The 20,744-nt window shown below is 53.5% G+C and overlaps 1 protein-coding gene across 1 annotated transcript in view; it reads left to right on the forward strand.

Moving 5' to 3' along the window:
• PPFIA4 (PTPRF interacting protein alpha 4) overlaps window positions 1-20,687 on the forward strand; it is a gene marked incomplete at its 3' end in the record, with an annotated part of 45,649 nt that extends 24,962 nt beyond the window's left edge. The window contains exons 16-29 of the mRNA XM_034667661.1: window positions 1,444-1,684; window positions 2,126-2,161; window positions 2,378-2,511; window positions 2,808-2,974; window positions 5,221-5,314; window positions 5,829-5,910; window positions 6,493-6,693; window positions 7,389-7,451; window positions 8,079-8,105; window positions 9,984-10,159; window positions 13,959-14,056; window positions 14,735-14,910; window positions 17,098-17,166; window positions 20,637-20,687. Of these exons, the coding sequence (XP_034523552.1) occupies window positions 1,444-1,684; window positions 2,126-2,161; window positions 2,378-2,511; window positions 2,808-2,974; window positions 5,221-5,314; window positions 5,829-5,910; window positions 6,493-6,693; window positions 7,389-7,451; window positions 8,079-8,105; window positions 9,984-10,159; window positions 13,959-14,056; window positions 14,735-14,910; window positions 17,098-17,166; window positions 20,637-20,687 (1,615 nt within the window). The remainder of the gene's footprint in view (window positions 1-1,443; window positions 1,685-2,125; window positions 2,162-2,377; window positions 2,512-2,807; window positions 2,975-5,220; window positions 5,315-5,828; window positions 5,911-6,492; window positions 6,694-7,388; window positions 7,452-8,078; window positions 8,106-9,983; window positions 10,160-13,958; window positions 14,057-14,734; window positions 14,911-17,097; window positions 17,167-20,636) is intronic.
• Window positions 20,688-20,744: the final 57 nt, after the last annotated feature.

Below are 20,744 nucleotides of genomic sequence, written 5' to 3' on the forward strand. Positions count from 1 at the left end.
GGGGCCCCTTTAGGTTCGGGCACTACAGGACAAATTCCACGTATGTCTGCTTGCCTTTTCTCGCGGCACCTCTGAGTGCTCAGTCTAGGGATTCTGTGCGGGGCATCCGGCTCCATACCGGACGGAGAGGGGTGAGACCTCAGCCTGATGTCTCGGGCTTCATTTCCCCTCCTGGGGCTGGGGAGGCTGTGTTCCCGCAGCTCCTGCAGCGGAGACCGGAGCTCCCCCTGACTCAGGGGGAGAACTTCGTAAATGCTCCTGTCAGTCTTACCGCAGTCTGTGGGGGAGACAGCATTATTTCCATTGTCCAGACAGAAGAACAGAAACCAGAGAGGTTAAGGAATTTGCCCGAAGCCACACAGTAAGTGGCAGTGTCAGGATTCAAACTCAGGTCTACACTCAATGTATTGTAGCATTCCTTCCATCCCTAATGAGGCATGACACAGAAACCAGTGGCAGGGAAAGCGATCAAGACCTGTACTTTACCCTGCCTTTGTAGGAGGTTTACAAATGTTTATGACCAGTGGCAAGGAAAAACCTGAGCCAGAATACAGCAGAGCTTTGCAGGGCTATAGGGGGCATCTGGTTCCATGGTTCCCATACTTTTGGATTTTACAGACCAGTTAGAAAGGAAATGTATTTCCCTCTCTCTCTCTCTCTCACACACACACGCACACACATAGGAGAGAAGGGTATTAACATAGGGCTGCCAACTTTTATTCTGCAAAGGAAAACATGAAAGGTAACTACTGTCTCCTATCATAACCGTCTACAAAAGAAAGGGCATTTTAACAGCCCTCACATTGGAAAGACGTATTCTCAGAGAAAAGACAAGTCCGGCTCCTAACGGACAGTTGGCCTTGTCACATCAACCCATGCATGTGTGCGCCTGAGTGTGAGGGTGCATACACACGTGCCTCTCTGAGCGCCCCCCCCCCCCGCAGAATTATCATGGGTTTTCTCATTTTTCTGTGGAACAGGGAAAACTCCATCAGGGGTCAACGTCAGTTAAAGGACCCGGGTTTGGGCACTGCTGACTTGGACCCCTCTTGACGTTGGGCATAGGGGGAAAACGAGGCCCGGGAGTCTGACTCCAGGTGGCCCGCGTAGTCAGTGGTAGGTCCAGAGTTCTGCCTTCCAGGATGGTTCGTCTCCTACTGACTAAATGCCTCCTTTCCCAGCAACTGCTTTTGCTGAGCTGGGGAGTTTTGTTACATGAAATCAGCTAACAAGACAGAGAGAGAAATGTTTCTGAGCTGCAGTGGGAAGACCGAGCTGTGTCCACGAGGCCTTGCATGTCCCATCGAGGCCAGAAGCAGTGGGGGGTCCCCCTGGGCATTGCCTGCTGCCTGGGGTCCCGGGGTGAGGAGAGTGGTGCCGGCACCCGCCTCCTGCTGGGCCTCTCTAGGGCCAACGTAAGGTCTGGTTTTGCCTCCCTCCCAGGATGATCCAGGAAGAGAAGGAGTCCACGGAGCTGCGTGCTGAGGAGATCGAGACTCGGGTGACCAGTGGCAGCATGGAGGCCCTCAACCTGACCCAGCTGCGCAAACGTGGTTCCATCCCCACCTCTCTGACGGCCCTGTCCCTGGCCAGTGCGTCGCCTCCGCTCAGCGGCCGCTCCACGCCTAAGCTTACCTCCCGCAGCGCTGCCCAGGACCTGGACCGAATGGGGGTCATGACCCTGGTGAGAGTCTTGGGGCAATTGATGAACGGCCCTCGTCAGCTCTGGGCTCTGCTTTGGGGGCTAGCTGAGGGTTGCTGCGAAGGCTTGGGAGGGCTCACTCCTCCTCAGCTGGGCCTAGCATCCTCTTCCCAGTATGTCAGGCCTCCAGCAAGCCCTTCTGGGATTGGCAAGGGCCTGTCATGTCTTCCTCAACCCTCTCTCTTGAATAAGCACAGCATGCTTAAGAAACTCACCTCCTGCCCATACCTCTCCCTCTCTTCCAGAGGTAGCCCTGACTTCTTTTTCCAGGCCAGCTTTTTTCTGCTGTGGTATTCTCTCCAGGCCTCCAGTGTGAGGCACTGAATCCTATCTTCTCCTCCTAAGACCACCGGGCTCCCCTTGGGGTTGACTTTCGGGCATCTGGAGGGTGATTCTGAGCTCGCCCTTCACTCTCTCTTCCAGCCCAGTGACTTAAGAAAGCATAGGAGGAAGCTGCTGGTGAGTGCTGCCCAATGACCCAGGTACTAACGGGTGAATCCTCCCAGGCCCTTCCCTTTTGGCTTCTCTCCCCTGGGCCCTTGAGTTGGAGTCTGGGCTCAGAGACGCCCCCAGGCTTCCCACTGCATTTCTCCGAACTCCTGTGCCTCATCTGGGCTGGGTAGGCAGGCCCCAGATCTCTCCCTCTATCCCCTGACGGCTCCACTGTCTGTTCAGTCGCCAGTGTCTCGGGAAGAGAACCGAGAGGATAAAGCCACCATAAAATGTGAGACTTCTCCTCCTTCCTCACCCAGGACGCTGCGGCTAGAGAAGCTTGGCCATCCAGCCCTGAGCCAGGAAGAAGGCAAAAGGTCAGTGGCACAGGCCCCACCTTGAGTCCCTCTACCTCCAGCGTCATCTCATCCCTCCCCCGCCTCCGGAGGGACAGAGTCTCACCTGTCCGGGTGTCTGAACATCTCACTTCTCTTTGAAACACCGTCAGGGAAGGACATTCCTATGCCTCCTTTGGTCGCTGGCTCTGATCATACCCCTCCCCCCCACCTCTGACACTTACTGTAAGTTCTTCCTGAGGTCTCACTTCCAGGTGTCCTGTTATAATGAAAGCACGTTTCTTTTCATTCTGCCCCTGCCGGCTGTCATCCCGTAGTGCTTTGGAGGATCAAGGCAGCAACCCGAGCAGCAGCAACAGCAGCCAGGACTCCTTGCACAAGGGCGCCAAGCGCAAGGGCATCAAGTCGTCCATCGGCCGCCTGTTTGGGAAGAAGGAGAAGGGCCGGCTAATCCAGCTGAGCCGGGATGGAGCCACGGGCCATGGTGTCTGTCCACTTCCTAGCGAATGGGTGCAAGTAGAGGGCCCAGAGCAGGAGGGAGTCCTGGGATCCAGCCTTCCCTGCCTGCCTCCCAGGGGCCAGTGGGTGGAAGCCATAGTCAGGCCAATTTTGACTTGAGAGAGGAGAGGCAGTGGTTCTGGGTTAAAGCTGTGGCACAGTGCCACGGGCTGTCTCAGGGGCCACGGGCTCCCGCCACAAGGAGCGTCAGGCTGCAGGTGGATGGTGATTCACTTAGAATCCTGTGGAAGCGACTCCTGTACCGAGCAAGAGGTTGGCCCTCTGAGGTTTCTTGCAGTTTCGAGGTTTTTCTGAGGTACCGTGCTCCGGACCTTCAGGAGGAATCTCTGGGTTCTTTCTGGAGGAGAGTAAGTTTTTTTTTTTTTTTAATTTTAATGTTTTTTTTATTATATTATGTTAGTCACCATACAGTACATCCCTGGTTTCCGATGTACAGCTCGATGCTTCATTAGTTGCGTATAACACCCAGTGCACCATGCAACACGTGCCCTCCTCACTACCCATCACCAGTCCATCCAGAGTCAGTTCTTGATTAGAACTTATTTCTAGCACATCTGGCCTCCAGGACGCATCATACCATAATGCCTATTGATGGCTTCATAGATAGTATATTCGTGTAAATGCTTGGGCTGGAGTAGCATTACCACCGCTGTGCGTGCTTGGCACCTGGTGGGCACGCAATAAATGTTAGCCGTGTTCATCCTCCCTCCCCCATGCCTGCTTTCCTTTCCTTCCTCCCCTCCCTTCCTCCTCTTTCCCTCATCTATTCAGTCATTTGTTCAACTGACATTTATTGAGTAACTACTGTATACAAGGTGTGTGTTGGGTGTTGGAACAATAGGTCATTCCCTCAAGGAGCTCAGTGTCTCATGGAAAGGAAAAAAAAAAAGATGATTCCGGAACAGTAATGATAGCAACATGCTTCAGGTGTTTCTGGAACGCAGAACTCAGTCATGGAGTGGTAGGGATGCCAGCAGTGGCTTCCTCTGCCAGGCAGCAGCTGGGCTGAAGCCGGAAGGCTAAGTAAGAAATAGCCAAGCCAAGAAGAGTTGTGTGTGAGGGACCTGAGGATCTGGGAGAGGCAGGCTCTGGGTGCAGGAGCTCTGTATGCAGTGGAGTCTATTCAGAGTGGGGGAGAAAGAGGGTGGGAGGCGTGGAGGAGGTGGCTGTGGACCCGAGGCTGGGGTCAGCTCATTAGGGCCTTGAGAAATTCTCCCCAGGCAGCGGAAACCTTGACAACCGGTGCAGGGGGGAGGGCCTGATCAACGGGAAGAAAGGAACCTTTGAACCCAAAGGCATAATTAGACCTTCTGCACCTCGGAGAAGGTGTGAATCAGAAGCTAGCTACCTGAGTGAGGAGGAGGAGGGAAGGCAGGCACCTCTCACCTGGGTGGGGAATGAGGAGCATTCCCCTGCCCCCAGCCCCCAGCGGTGCAGGGAGTGGTGGAGCTGGCACAGATGGGGCTGGGAGGGAGCTGAGAAGCTCTGGTCTGTGGAAGAGGTATTCTGTGGGAAGTCTTAGGATTTTCTACGCTCCCTGCACCACAGCGGCGCCTAACCCCAAGAGAGCATCTCACCTCGTTTTCTGGAACGCCCACACCTACTGCCAGCTACACGGTGCCGAGCGACTGGAACTTAATGTGTTCTAAGATGTGGCGCCTGCCATGACCTCTATGGGGGTCTGGCGTCCGTTCGGGAGATCCTTAAGAGAAGACGACCGGGTTGGGAATGTTTCCTCGTGTGGTTCGTGCACGTGTGCTCCCTGAAAAAGAGGCCGAGGGCCATGTCTCTCAGTGTGCCCATCTTCCCACCCCCAGCTGGGTCAGGATAATCCTCTCTGAGCCCAGAGCCCACTCACATCTGGCTCTCTGGGTTTCCTTTGCACCTTGGTTTGGAGGAGAGCTATGTTCTGTCTAGGACTCTGCTGCTGGAGGGGTAGGACAACCTCAGTCCATCTGGCTGGAAAATGGTTCCAGGGCTGAGGCTCCCCGGGGGAGACTCTCTGGGCTGGGTGACCGGTTTGATGCTGCTGTGGGGCCGCCTGGAAGTAGCGACAATGAGCCGAGATTCCAGGAATAGTGGATGGTCTCATCAGGCCTCCTGGGTTGTTAAACACTGTGGAGCCTCCTGCGGGTCTGCTCTCCAATCCTGGTCCAGGTGAAGGGAGGAGAAGGAGAGGGCCTGGCTCACATGCTGTCTCTTCCCTTCTAGTTCTGCTAACAGACTCCGAGCTTGGTCTGCAGGAGCCCATGGTGCCTGCCAAGCTGGGGACCCAGGCAGAGAAGGACCGGCGGCTGAAGAAGAAGTAAGAGCCACAGGCCAGGCTCTGCCAGGGGTCCACCCAACCCCTTGCCCACTGTCCTTCCCTTGGCCTGCCATGCGACTGTGCATTTCTAGGTGCCATGGGAATGAGCTCAGGCAGCCAGAGCCGGAGCAAGGCCCTTTCTGAACTGAGTTGGCCTGGTCTGCCTGGGCACAGCAGGGACTGAGAGGTGGTTCTTGAGATGACCCAAGAGAGAAGGAGGCTGGGGGGCTGTGAGAAGGTGACCCAGGACCTATGGGTCTCTGGCAGAGCAGACTGAAATGTCTATGGGTCAGGCCATGTGCAAACAAAGTCAGAGACCCTTGCCCTCTGGGGATGGAGAGGAGGCCTGTCCCATGTCTTGACATCATACTGCTTCAGGCACGGAGTAGAGGTGGCAGTCCAGTGGTGGGGAGTCAGGTTGTGGGAGTCCCACTTAGCACAGTCCGTGGTCCCAGGAGTAAGCAGGGCTGGGAGAAAAGGAGACTAGTGAGTCTGTTGTTCCTCTTCCCATAAGACACCAGCTGCTTGAAGATGCCCGAAGAAAAGGAATGCCTTTTGCCCAGTGGGATGGCCCTACTGTGGTCTCCTGGCTGGAGGTAAGCCTAGGCAAAGGCAGTCTACTCAGGGGACTGGTGGGAAGGATGTGCAGGGTGGGATGTGCAGGGTGGGATGAGGGTAGGTAGAGGGGTAGTGTCCCTAGAACTTTCCCAGCCTGTTTCTCTCCTGCCAAGTACATGTGTGGCATGCCTAGCATTTAGCCCTGCTCCCTTCCCCAGCAAATGCATGTACCAGTTACTGTGGAGGGCAGAACTGATGTTACTTACCGCTGATGCCTCACGGGTAGCTTGGTTTGGGTGAGGGGAACTAAGCATCACAGAGCCATAAGGCTTTCACAGGCAATTTGACACCCCGGGTAGGCTATCCCCAGGAGCTAATCACCCATGTGATATTGGGAAAATCCCCTCCCATCCTCAGGCCTTAGATTTTCCATCTGTAAAATGGGAAAGCGAGGCATTTGGTGAATGTCATCTCTATATTTCTGAATTCTGCTCTGCGTTTGCTCTTTTGAGACCATGCATGAAGCCTGGCCCTTGCTCGTTGATATTGTGAAGCTCTTGGCGGCGAGGCCCAGATCTTGGGGAAGGGGCTGAACTTACCTCCTGTGCCTGTATCTGCAGCTCTGGGTGGGGATGCCTGCCTGGTACGTGGCAGCCTGCCGGGCCAACGTCAAGAGCGGTGCCATCATGTCGGCCCTGTCGGACACAGAGATCCAGCGTGAGATCGGCATCAGCAATGCCCTGCACCGGCTCAAGCTCCGGCTGGCTATCCAGGAGATGGTGTCGCTGACCAGCCCCTCCGCCCCGCCCACCTCCAGGACTGTGAGTGCCCTCTCCCTCACCCACGACATTTTCCGAAGTCCTGGAATAGTATTTGCAGTTTTCCATTGGTCTTTGGGAAGATGGTAGCATTGATTCCTGCCCCTTCCAGTCCCTCAGAGGGCTCCACCTGCTCTCCAGGAGGGGCTGACATTGATTCCAGGAGGACTCTAGAAGCCTCGTTCCCTGCCTTCACATACCACCAGTGGGCCCCATCTCCCTATCCCTACACTGCCAACAATGGCAGATCTCCGGGCAGAGTTTCCAAGGACAGGGCTTCTGGGGGTTCTTTGTTGTTGCCAGACTCTGTGAGGCGAGGAGTAGGGCATTTGTGACTTCTGTCCTCGTCCTCCAACCTCTCCATCAGAATGTAGGCTAGTCCATGGACCCTCTGGGTAAAATCTTTTACTGCCATCCATCTCTTTGATGGAGATCAGCCCATGTTCCAGATCTGCACCATTCATTCATACTCATTCAGGAAACATTTGTTGAGCATTTCTAGGTGCCAGGCACCGTGCTGAGCAGTGCGCCTACAGTGATACGGGGAGCTGCTCAGAGCACAGTATGCAGGGCTCGGGGCTGGACCTGTGGGAGGACTCGGGGGAAGGGATGTTTGTTCTTGTCCTTGGGGTTCTCAGCCTCAAGGGAATCTTGGGGACTCACACGCAGGACCAGCTAGGTTTCCTCTGTGCCTACAGTCTTCCGGGAATGTCTGGGTCACCCATGAAGAGATGGAAACTCTGGCAACACCCACTAAAACAGTGAGTCTGGCCCTGGGTCTTGGGCCTGGGGTTGGGGCTGATGACCCCCATGAGGATGAGGGTAAGGTTGTGGGAAGTCAGAGGGGGTTGCAGTCAGTCTAATATGAGATTGGTATCCCTGATGTGTTGGATTCTGTTCTCAGGGTGGTGGGTTGGTGGGAAAGGAGTGGGAATGAGGACAGTCTGTGTGTGCTGGGGGATCCGTCCCAGGGGGTCCTGAGCTCACCCTAGGCCACTGGTGTGCTGCAGTGGAGAAGAGCTGGCTTTGGGAGTGGGGAGTACTTTGCCCTGCTCTAGGCCTGAAGCCATAGAGTCCTTGCCCTTGTGCTTGAGGCTTGGTGGTGGACCAGGGTATGGGAGAGCCTGGCCCCTTGGGGGGCTCCCAGCCAAGCCTGTGAGGTGTGGGAGTGTGTTTTTGCCACACACACATGTGCTCCCCCCTCAGCGCAAACACAGACACACGCACCAGCTTTGTGTTCTCTCTTGACCATTCCAACAAGCTCTCCCTAGTCACCCTCCCAGCCACTGGGGTGTCTGCTCCCTCTGCTTGATGGGGCCTGGGGTGGGTGCTTCCAGGTTTCTTGACTTTGCCTGTTTCCCCTGACATGCTGCACTCGTTCCTGCTAGGACAGTGAGGAGGGCAGCTGGGCTCAGGTAAGACCCCCTGCTCTATCTAGAACCACCTCTCAGGAGTTCGGGACAGTATTTTCCCAATGGGCTCTCTGTCCAACAGGACTCCCTGAGTCCCAGTCTATTTATGTTCCTCTTCCCACGAAAAGCCCTGGATGGGTTTTCTCCTCCCATTGAAGCCCTCTTCCTCCTCATTCCCCTCTAGCTACTTGTTCTGGTTTCTCAGGATGGCAGATGGGGAGCCGTAGAAGGCTGTGCCCCCAGCACACCTACCTCCCCCTCTCTTCCCAGGAATAATGAGACTGAGATTGGTACGAATCCTCTTCCTCACCCCATCCCTCTCAGGGGTCACCCCTGGTGACCTGGGCAAAGACCTTTTACTCATTCACTTAGTGGGCAAATATTTATTGCACAGCTTCTTGGTATCAGGCCTTTCTAGGCTCTCTGGATACAGAAGTGGACAAACTAAGCCCTCTCCCTTATATTCTAGGGGTGAGACAGGCAGTAGACACGTAAACACATCCATGACCGCTACGTCACGTGGCTCTAAGTGCCGTGGAGCCGCACTGTGGATACTTCCAGGGAAACCCAGCCAGTTCCCAGACAGATCAGTCATAGTATTTTTACACAGTGAAAGCTTCAGCAGAGGAAATGGATGAAATTTAGAAATATTAAGTGCAAAATCTAAGCCCAAAAGATTCATAGAATTTTATACTAAAACTCAAAAACAAGGAAACTTAATAATATATTTTTTAGAGGACTACACATTGGTGATTCTAAAAACTGTAAAAACATCTTTTCCAGCAAGGGCACACTCAGCATAGCGGTTACCTGTGGAGAGGCAGCAGGGGATGGGACCGGGAAGGCGAGCGTGGGGCCAACACAGCCATGGGATGGTGTGGCTGGTGTCCACTGAAACTTCCTCTTCGTGCTTAATAACAAACCTATGCCACATTTATTTTAATATGTATAATGATTTCCTTTTAAAAGATAACATCAGTGCTTCAGTCTAAAAAAAATGCAGTAGGGGTAAGGAACCAGAGTGACAGAGGGGTGCTGTTTCTACAGTGTTTCTAAGGATAAGCCAGAGAAGTCCCTACTGTCGGCAGGAGGTGACAACAGAGCAGGTGGAGGGGTGCGGGGGGCTGCGTAGGGGGGACGGCCAGGGGTACACGGAGTGGGGTGGCCGGAGGTGTAGGGGGGGTTGTGCGTAGGGGGGTCAGGCGGGGGGGTCCACGTAGAGGGGTGCGATGAAGGGTATGTGTGTATGGAGGTGCAGGTAGGGGGTGTGTGAGTAGCGGGGTGCGGCGGGGGGGGGTGCGTAAGGGGGGGCAGCCGAGGGGGTGCGCAGGGTGCTGGAGAAAGCCGCAAACAGGGCCCTGTAAATTCCTGGAGTGGATGCCAGAGCTTAGACTGCTGAGAGCTTCAGGTGCAGGCCGTCACCTGTGGCTTTTGACTTCTTTAGTCCGTCTGTAACTCTCTGGTAGATGTGGGAGGCCAGTTTCCCAAGTGAGTTTTTTTTTTCCCCCCACTCTGTGGTCCTCTGTAACTCGGCCTGTCCCCTGGGCTCAGTGGGCTTGAGGCCGGCGGAGAACCAGGAAGGCAGGTCGGCCACACAACACCACAAATGCATTCCTGAGTCGACAGGAAGGACTTCGTATTATCTGCTGCCTGGATAGTTGCTTCTGTTCATTAGTGTAGATAATTGATCCGTGAGTGGAACCATATCATTCTGAGATCTTAAAAAGTGCCATTTAAAACCCCCACCTCCTACCACGCCCAGCTTCTTAGTGAAACTCAGCTGCCACGGCGGATGGAGGGATGTTTCTCTCCACTGGATATGCCAGCTGCAGCCGGCTGGCCCTGCCTGCCCCCCATGGCCACTCTCCCCTGTTCCCGCAGACCCTGGCCTATGGGGACATGAACCACGAGTGGATCGGGAACGAATGGCTGCCCAGCCTGGGGCTCCCCCAGTACCGCAGCTACTTCATGGAGTGCCTGGTGGACGCTCGCATGCTGGACCACCTCACCAAGAAGGACCTGCGGGTGCACTTGAAGATGGTGGACAGTTTCCACCGGTGAGCAAGGCCGGAGCGCGCCGTGGGTCTCTCCAGCCCTGGGGCTCCGTCTGCACCAATACAGGTGCCGCCGGCTGCTTGTGTGGCCCCTGTGGGCACTAACGGGTCTCCCCCTTGCGAAAGCCGGAGCCTCGTCTCATCCTGCAATTTGGGGGAGGATTCGGCCCACTCACCTCCAGCCCTTAAGACTCAGTCATTCTTCCTTAGCTTCACATTCTTGGAGATTTCCCTGCTAGGTCTGCATTTCGTGTCTTTGTCTTTGGGCTTGCTGAAGTTTCTCTCTTTACCCTGGGAAGCCTTAAACGGAAACCAGTGTCCCGTTTGGGTGTCTAACTCCTTCCAAGTTGAGAGGAAAGGTCTTTCTGGGCCCTTGTCCTGCCTCCATCCCAGATCTGAGCCGCTCAGCTTTGAACCCACGCCCTTCAGTACAGGATGCCATCCAAGTGTCTCCTCCCCCTTGCTGAAAAGGTCTTCTGTTCCCACGTGTCTGCCGCGGAGGTCTCCAACTGGCAGCCCGTGGGCAGAATCTGGCCCCACAATTGTGTTTTGTTTGGCTGACATGGTATTTTAAAGATTATGAATTTAGTTGCCAGTATTTAAACACTAGGAAATTTTACACAAAATTCTGGGTGTCTGGCTTCTCTTAAAAAACTTGGAAGATCTGTTGACACATTCCAGCATGGAGACAGCCAGCTGGAGCTGGTGTCGGCCACCCTCCTACAACAGGTGGGCACAGTCTCCAGATCCAGGAGCTTCACTCCTGTGTTACCTGCTTGACTGCAGGAGGCACTTGGGCTGGGGGGCAAGGTGGGTGGTCACATTCCAGGGGTTGACAGTCCTTAGGAAGGCTTTTTAACATCTAGCTTCAAATCACACAGGTTGCTATTTGAGCCAGGTTCTTTGTCTTTTTTACCTTTAATGCCCATGGGTCACCCTGCAGGAGACGTATGACCCCATCTCCCATATTTTGAGTGCCACTGAGCTGGAAAGTGGCACAGCTGGCATTCAGACCCAGGAGAATCAGAGGATAGTGTGACAAATGTTGGGGCTGGGCATGTGTGGCTTTTCAAGGTTCTCTTGGGGCTCTGCGGATGTCTCTTGGTCTCTGTGACTCATAAACCACAGAAGGTTCAATTTGGAAGGGATCTAGCTAGCTTCCCCATTTTATGGGGGAGGAAACTGAGGCACAGGAAGGAGCATCAGGGATAGCAGCCCAGTGCAAGTCTCCTGACCGGAGTCCAGCCCTTTTGCCACCACAGCGCAGAGCCTATGATGCTGGAACTCCCTACTGTGACCTCCCTCGGCAATCCCCCACCCTTTCCCAGGGCTGAAAGGGAATCTTTTGTCTCTGTCCTGGAGGCTGCCAGGCCTGGCTGCACCTGTCCCCTCCTCAGTGATTGATAGGGCTGGGGAGGGAAGGGCTACGCCCCTGCCGAGCTGGGATATGCCTGGTTGGCGAGGGGATCAGTCAGCTGGCCCCACCCTGCATTCTGGAGGTCCTCCTGGTGACCCTCTGCTCAGGCCCCAGGAGAGTCTCAGCCTGCACCCGTGGTTCCAGATTCAGTTCGAAGTCTGGAGTATCTCAGGGTTTCTGAAGCATTTCCCTGTTGCTTACCTCAACTACATGTACACCTGCTTTTATTCCACATAACATTTCATAAGCATGCCCTTATGTCTTTAAAAATTCTTTTAAGTCATAATTTTTATGGCAAAAGATATTTAAAAACCCTCCTTTTAGTGAGGAAAACAAGCCCAACAGAGACCGAGTGCCACCAGGTCATTCAACCGGGTGGTTCTGGAAGGGGCCGATATCTTCCATTCTTGACATCGAACTCTGAGCTCTTTTCCTTGGAGCATCGTGTTCTCTCGAGCAGCTTTCCTAGAGAACCGGCTGTTTGACAGGAGAACCAGCACACACAGTCATCGGCAATGTCCTCCTGATGGTGGTACCATAGCTGCGTGCCTGGAGGCCTGGGTGCTCCAGGGGCTTGGGTGAGCCCTTCCATGCATGATCACCTGTGATGCTCATGGCAGCCCTGCAGGAGAGGGCTGGCCTCATCTTCAGGGGCTGAGGGCCACCAGGCTGGGAAGTGGCACAGCTGCCGTTCACACCCAGGTTGATCTGACTTAAATTTCTGCTATGCCACGCAACAGCTTTGAAAGTCCTAGGAACTGGACAGAATATGATAGCAAGTGAGATCGAAAGTAGACAGGAGGCATTTCCAGTCAGGAGGTGTGTGTGGTCCTGCCACCTCCAGCGGACCAAGGCTTAAACCAGTGGCTTGAGCAATGACTCGTTGCCTTGGGCCAGAAAAGAGTTCCTAGAAGTGGTGTCTGTGAGCTGTGAGGGATTGTTCTAGGAAGCAGGGCTGCCTGGGTAGAGCTGAGGGGAGAAAAGGAGGGAGCAGGCAGCATAATTTGATTTCACAAGGCAATGGCCTCAATAATAGAGTTGGGAGGGAATGTCTATTCCTGCATTTGATAGATGACAAAACCCAGAGAGGCTGAATGACAAGCAACGTTCAAGTGAAGGAAGAACGCTCTAATGAAAGGTGGGATGAGCTGTCTCGAGAGGTAGTGAGCTCCCTGTCTCAGAGGGGCTGCGCACAGGCGCTCACACTGCTCAGAAGGATGTTACACAGGGGACGCCTGCATGAGATGGGAGCTTGGACTGGTGGCCCATGGGGTCCCCTCTAACCTGCAGATTCTGTGGTTCTTGGCCTGGCTTGTTATTTTTTATTGGATGCTTAATCTGCACCTGGTACTGTTTAAGTACTTTTAGTGCTTTCTGTGAACCACTTCATTTCATTCATTAAGCATTTATGGTGTTTACTATGTGCCGCCCACTATTCTAGAGGTTTGAGGTATATCAGTGAACAAAGCAAAGTTGCCCTCATGGAGTTTACATTCTAACTGGGAGAGACAGACAAGGAACTATCTATCTATCTATCTATCTATCCATCCATCCATCCATCTATTCATTCATCCATCTATCTATACTGTATATATATTATATCTATAATATATATAACATACAACATATATATATACACACACACACACACACACACACACACACACAGTATATTAACAGATAAAAAGTGCTAAGAAAAAAATTAGACCAGGGTAAGGGGGGTTGAGGGTATGGGCTGTGGTGGTGATGGTGATGTTGCAATTTTAAATCAGGTGGACAAGGTGACCATTGAATTGAGAAGATGACACTTGAGCAAAGACTTAAAGGAGACAGGGGATGAGCCATGCAACAGATTGGGGGAGGAGTGTTCCAGGCAGAGGGAGCAGCTAGTACAAAGGCCCTGAGGCACATAGGCAGGCATAGTGTGCCTGCTGTGTTTGAGGAAGAACAGAGGTGTCAGTGTACAAGGGCAAATCGCCTAGCATGTATAGGTCATTGGAAGGACTCTGAGTGAAATAGGAATCAAGGAAATATCTGTAAAGCTCTTTCTGTGGGGTCCTATCTGTATGGGTCGGAGATCTGTAGGGTCATTCCAGTGTCTAGAGAGTGAGGGGCTGTTGCTTCATTTAGAGAATCTTCCTTCCATCAATCAGACCCATACCCTGCCAAGAGGGAGGACACAGGGGTGGGCAGAGGAGGGGAAGTAGCCTCGGCCTGGGTCACATGCAAGCCCTGGGAGAAGGAGGAGCATGAGTGGGCTGGGGGGCTCTTTGAGCTGGGAGATGGAGGCCTGGACGTGCTATGGCTGGTGTTGGATGTGGGGCAGAGGTGGCAGGAGCGTGGCCCCACTGAGACTCTGGCTCAGGGGGAGCGGTGTGCCTGCAGAACCAGTCTTCAGTACGGCATCATGTGTCTGAAGAGGCTGAATTATGACCGGAAGGAGCTGGAGAAAAGGCGGGAGGAAAGCCAGCACGAGATCAAGGGTAAGCTGGTCAAGCTCAGCAGGCCTCCACTAAAGGGATGGGAGCAGCCGGGAGGGAGCAGGCCCCTACCTCACTGTTCCCTGTCCTGGGTGAGTGGCGGGGAGAGGAGGCGTTCTGTGCCTCAGGGAAGCTCCAAACCTGAGAGGGAAGACACAGCCCCAGGCTGTGTGATGAGGGAGACATAGTCCATGCTCAAAGCACGTTGCCATCCGGTGGAGAAGAAATAGTCCCTGCCCAGTCAGCTGTAACCCCACCCCACCCCCGACAGCGGCCACCAACTGGACAAATGCAGTGAATCCCCTAGGACAGTGCTAGAGACTGGCATGGGAAAGGGCTCGTGGAACTTGGTGATTGGGGTGGTATTGGGCAGAAAAGAGACAAGTCTTAGGAGACTGTTCGAAGGTGGAAAAATAAGAGGACCAATCCAGCCTGGGGGCAGGAGAGGACCTAGGCAAGGGCCCTGGGAGGAACACCAGGAGCCTGCTGGCCTGGCCTTGAATCCTATTGGCTGGCAGGGCTGGAGGGAAGTGGGGCTGGTTCTCCAGGTGACAGGGAGACAGAAGACAGAATGCAGGGCAGACTGGCGCTCTGGGTCCAGGGAGCCCGGTTTCTGTCCCCGGAGGGGGCGTGGCCAAACCTCTTGCCTCTTCCTGCCCCTTTCCTTGTTCTGCCCTCCAGATGTGCTCGTCTGGACAAACGACCAGGTGGTTCACTGGGTCCAGTCCATTGGGCTGCGGGATTACGCAGGAAACCTGCAGGAGAGCGGTGTGCATGGTGCCCTGCTGGCCCTGGACGAGAACTTTGACCACAACACGCTGGCCCTGGTCCTCCAGATCCCCACGCAGAATACCCAGGTGGGCATCCTTGTCATCAGTCAGCCTCAATCTCAGGCCCCCCCTCTGCCCCACTCTCCAGCTCTCTCCCGCTCACACACATGGGTTTATGGATTTGTTGGGGGACTGTTTGAGGGCCTGTCTCAGAGGGGAATCACCATGTCCTCAAACCTCCAAGTGGTCCCAGTGCACAACCAAGCCGCCTAGGGAACCAGGGTTCTTCACGTAGAGAGCACACCCAGCCCAGGCCCACAATACTGCGTTCATCCCCTCCCTACCGTGGCACCCCCTCCCTCTCCCAACCCCATCTTCGCATTTGACACTCTGCGGCTGCCTTTTCCTCACTCTGCTTTTGTGACCCGACTTTTCTTAGAGGAGAACTAGCCCTGGGGTCTGAGGGGATCAGAGAGCCCCCTGTCTCCTTTGTCTCCCATCCTAAGGATCTGCTCCTGGGCCCCCAGGCTTGAGAAAGCTAAATATACCAAATAACACAGCCCAGAGCCTCTCCGTGCCAGGGCTTTGTTTCCCTGTCAACAGCTCAAAAGATGAGACATCTCCTTAAATTACATTTCATAATTGCTATGGAGCTGTCATCCAAGACTATATCTAAACTCTCTTGAACCTATTTATACATTTGGCCATTCTAGCTTCCTGTGGGTAATGGACTCTAGGAGTACTACCTGTTGTGCAAAGAACTTCCTGATTTCATTTGTCCCCAACGTGCCCCCATCAGGCTCCCGCTGGGGAAGGAAGGGCACTAGCTGGGTTTGACCCGGCCTCACCTTTCTCATTTCATCAACTCTGATTGTGTTGCCTTGGGGCCCAAGCCTTTGTCACTCCAGACAGAGTGGTCTTAATTCTTTTAGGCTTTCCTCATATAGACGCGCCTCCGTGCCCTGATCATTTTAGCCACCCTCGTCGGGACTGTGTGCAGCTGTCAGGTGTCTTGAAATTCAGCCGCTAGAGCCGCACAAGCTATTCCAGGAGCAGATGTGTGTTGGGTTATGTGAGGGTAGGCTGTGTGGCCTCGTAATTCTGGGTGGCGTATTGGTCATTTAGGGGTGTTGGGCATCACGCAGGGCCAGTGTGTCCCATGGGCCCGCTGCGGTGACCCCTCTGACCAGTTAGAATGGAGAGCACAGATGCCCTGTTCTCTGAGAAGAGCTGAGATCCCATGCCCCCCATGCGGTTTTTCTGTATGTGCCCATCTCCGACCTCCTCTGCTTTCTTGCCGCTCCCACAGCTTGGGGAGACGTTTCCGAGGTTAGTGTCAGCTTCCCCTCTCACTACCCGGAGGAGCGGTGTCATCTGGATACTTGGAAATTGACTATGCTTCTCCTTTCCCATCACTTAGGAGAATATTACATTCTCAATAGGGACAGAGGCGGTCCTTACGAAGCTCTGTGGTTAACATTTTCCACCCAGAAATGGGCTTGTTCTTCTCTGCCGTTGGTCTCCTGTCTCTAAATGTGTCCGGGTTTTGTGGCTAACAGTGTATCTGCGAAGAGCAGCAGGACACCTCCCTGGTGCTCACTAAGCTTTCTGATTTTCCTGACTGGTCCATTTAGCTCAGTGATTAGAGGGAGTGGGAGCTGACCCAAGGTGGAATTCTTCATCAACAATGGTTAAAAATATCTGATGGCAGTTTTGAAAACTTCGTTGTTTCTGGCATTTCCCAAATCTCCTGCGGAGTTCGGCTCCTGGGAGGCTGAGTCAGGGCCTGCAAGGCGCTAGTCGGCCCAAGGGCCACCAACATCTATGACTGAGCAGTCCTCCTGATTCAAATTTTTGACGTGGAGCCTTATGAAATATGTTTCTTTAATCTAAATAGATTAAATCCATATTTTCCATGATCTACATGCTTATTTACCGCTCCAGAAAGGTAGGAAGGCATGATTTTGCCATATAGACAGATTGTGGGGCTTTCCCCCAGTACATGAAGCCTGCGTATCCATGTGTTCTATGGTCCTACTTTGTACACAGTTACATTTTTCTAATGTGCTCCTTATGAAAGAATCCTAAGGTTTACAGTTTCATTTCCAAGAGGACACGGAGGTTTGCGTGAAGGAGCAGCAACTGGGTTCAGGGGTTAAATGCACTGAAAATCCCACCTCTGCCCCTGGGTCCCTAGGAAACAGGAGCAAGATGGCATAGAGGTCATTAACTATACCCCTCCCATCTCTCCGTCTCTCGCGCTGTGGACTCCAGGCACGCCAGGTGATGGAGAGAGAGTTCAACAACCTGTTGGCCTTGGGCACAGACCGGAAGCTGGATGATGTGAGTACTTGGCTGTGAATTAGGGGCCTTTGGATTTGGACATTATTGTTTCGTTGGGTTGAAATTCATGAGTTGCGCTTTCCTTGGCTGATGATTGGTGGGGTGGCCTGAGAGAGGAAAGCTGAGGGGATGGAGATGAAGTCAGGGAGCTGAGGGGGAGGGGCAGGGCCAGGCCTAGCAATAGGCCTAGAGAAGTCTCCATGAAACTCCTTGTACAAAAACGAAAGGCTCCTATATGTTATACTTCTAGCACCTTCCAACTCTGTGCCCCGCCACCCTCCTAACTATGCAGGATCAGAGGTTCCCCCCAAAGGCCACCTCTTTGGGATCACACCTTTTTTTTCATTTCTCAGACCCCACCTCTCAGTGCTCTTGGCAGAGCATGACTTCAGCCTGCTTCTCAGGTTTCCCAGCCTGTCATAGCGTGGTTGTTTGGAGGTCCGCGTTATGCCAAGGTCCTTAAATGAAGGGTCTGCTTGCTTGTTCGGCCGTGCAGTTGGACATGCTGGCCCAGATGTTTATCATTGCTGCTTCTTTTCCAGTTCTACTCTTGAGTTACCTTCAAGCCAAGTTAAGGTTCTCCTCTCCTGGTCCCCCTGGTCAGTGAAAAACCAGCCTTTTCCCCTAGGTTTTGTCAGGCCTTTCCCTGAGTTTAGGCTGGACTGTGTCCTGAGCTGTAATGCTCCCACTGGAGATGCCTGCCAAAGTACCTGTTTCCTGAGAATGCAGGCCCTGACTCAACCTCCCAGGAGCCTCTTCTTCCCCCTTCTCTCCTCCCCTTTCCCCCTCCCCGTCCTTTTCTCCCTATTCACTTTCCGATCACCAGCCTCGCCTGCCTTTGCCTCAGGTCAGGCTTGGCTGCCTTGGCTCCAAACAAGTTAAAAAAGAGCCCAGATTACTTATTTTTAGTGTCTCCATCTTCAATCAGGTCTGTTTCTTCTGATCTCCACAGCCTGTGTACCTTCCCTTTCTACACACCCCTGCCCTGACCAATGCCTCTGTTTAGACTTTTGGGCCTCTTTTTTGGGACACCATTAGTGTTACCTATGTATCAATTAGTCTTTCTCAGTTAGGTTTCACAGGGCTGAAGTCCACCTTTGTGGAGTGACCTCCCTGCTTCAGTAGATAGGACACACCCAGGAATACACAGAATTTGTGGAGGGGTATTTTCTTCACAGAGGTACCTTGAAATTGGGGGTGTGTTACTTACACATACACGTCATATACGTGTGTGTGTGTGTACATATCCCGTCAAGGAGATACATTGCCAGACCCCACCAGCTGTCCCCACTGTCCGAGATCTTAATTTTCCCAATGCCCCTGCTATATGCACCCTCCTCTTACTTCCCACACACCTAGGATCTTGGCTTTCTTTGATGCTGCTTAGGCACATGATGTCTGTATATCTTAGCCTGGTGCTTTCTAGTTAGAAAGCTATTTATTCCTTCAATCCTTACAAAAATATTCTTTGAAGAACCTACTCTGGGCCAGGCATTGGCCCAGGAAGAGGAGTATAGTGGTGACAGACATCTCATTTTATGCTAACAGTCATCATGGGGGATGGGTTATTATCCCATCGGACTGACTGATGAGGAACTAAGCTCAAAGAGGTAACTTACCTGCTGTCACAGGCCAATGCGTGGCAGAGTAGGGATGGAGCAAGTGTTTCTGATTCCTATTCTCTCCCTTATATTCTGCTGCCTTCTAGAAGCATGCAAAGCTAGCCAGCTTCTCTGGCTTCAGACATTGGGGTGGGGTTATTGAGTAGATGATGTCATCTTGGCAGCGCAGAGGGATTTCTGGGATGCAGCTAGGTGTGGGGCTATAGAGGACTGGTTCTTTTAGAAAGCTCAAAGTCGAAGGCCAGGTGGTGGGGAATAAGGTGGGATTTGGTGGTGGTGCTGCAGGGGAGTTCAGAGATCCAGGGAGACTGCTTCCTGTCCAGCCATCAGCAACCTTGAGCTATCTCTTGAAGTGTTTCCTCTGTCAATTCTGGTTCTCACTTTCCCCTCAAAAGCTCCAAGGCCCTGGAGGGTTGCATCTGATTCTCCCCCTACATGGAAAGCAGGACTCCAGGAAAAAGAGGAGGGGAGCAGGAAGAACAACTATTAGGGGACAAGTGATACAGACACAAGTCTTAGGGTTGGCTGAAGGTGGAAATGGAGAGAGAGAGGGAACCAGGGAGGGAGGGGGAGAGAGAGAAAGGGAGAGCAATCTGGGCTAGGTTAGGGCAGGATCATGGAGTGGATAAAAGTGATGAGGAAAGTTGCTGATGAACTCACGGATGGGATGCCTGCATAGGAAGCTGGCTGCCATCCATTCATTTAACAAATATTTATTGAGGGCCTGCTGTGTTCCCAAGCACTGCCTTTGGGATATACCTGTTGGAACAAAAAAGATCATGGTCTCTGTCCCGTGGAGCATAGAATTTGAAAGTGAGAAGGAGAGAGTTGAAGGAGTGGGGTGGAGGGAGAAGGAGAGGGAGAGCTTAATGAAATAATCTTGTAAACACATGAAAAAATGATACTGGGGTGGGTGCTGGGACAGAGGCGCATGGTGCCAAGAGTGATAGGAGCCTTTGGCCTCCTCAGGGCACGAGCAGCAAACCCCTAGGTCTTGGGACTGGGAGGGGTTGTTGAGGCAAGAACTGATGGGTTAGTGTCCCTTGTTCCTCTGGCAGCTCTCTGCCTGCACCTGTTCTGAGGCACCGGGGTTGGCTTGAGGGTGGTGGGAGATTAGACATGGCTGCCAAACAGGATGGAAGTGGGCTCTTCTGGGTGGGGTGGGGAGGACTGTGTAGAGGGCCATCCTGTAGGATTGTGGCTTTGGGTGCCCTTTGGCAGACATAGTTTGGAGACTCAGCTGGTAGGTGGTAGAGGCCTTTGGAGGAACCTGCCTCTGATGGGCCATCCACCTGCCCCATCACTGTCACAAGGCGCTCTCACTTGATCCCATTAGGGGTAGGCAGCCGTTTTGGTGGATCATGTTCTTCCCATTTTACAGAAACGGAAGCTCAGAGAGGTCCCTTAACTTGTGCAGGGACACGGAGCTAGTAAAATGGCAGCCAGGTCTCCGTGGCCGGGTGCGCTTCCAGCGCCCTGGGCCGNGGGGGGGGGGGCACTGCCCACTTCCCATGGGACGAGGCTGGGGGGGGAAATGCTTGAAACAAGGTCAATGGGTTCCCCCGCCCAGGTTGAGATGACGGGGCTGGGCAGTATGCTGCAGGGTGGTGACTGGTCGGACCAGCGGGGACCCCATCCCACCTGGAGACCGGGCGTCGCAGAGCCTGCAAGGGCCCCTGGGAGTGTCATCTCCTTCAGCCCGATCCGTCTACAGAGGGAAAGACAGGGCCCGACAGGGGAGGTGACCTTGGCTCCCGCCTTCGCGCGGGCCGGGAGCGGCACCCCTAGAAGCGGCCGCGGGGGCCCTCGCGCAGGCAGGGAGTGAGGGTCTCCGCGTGTCGCGTGCAGGGCGAGGACAAGGTGTTCCGGCGCGCGCCGTCCTGGAGGAAGCGCTTCCAAAAAAAAAAAAAAAAAAAAAAAAAAAAAAAAAAAAAAAAAAAAAAAAAAAAAAAAAAA

Source organism: Ailuropoda melanoleuca, chromosome 8, assembly GCF_002007445.2.
Source record: "Ailuropoda melanoleuca isolate Jingjing chromosome 8, ASM200744v2, whole genome shotgun sequence".
Lineage (NCBI taxonomy): Eukaryota > Metazoa > Chordata > Mammalia > Carnivora > Ursidae > Ailuropoda > Ailuropoda melanoleuca.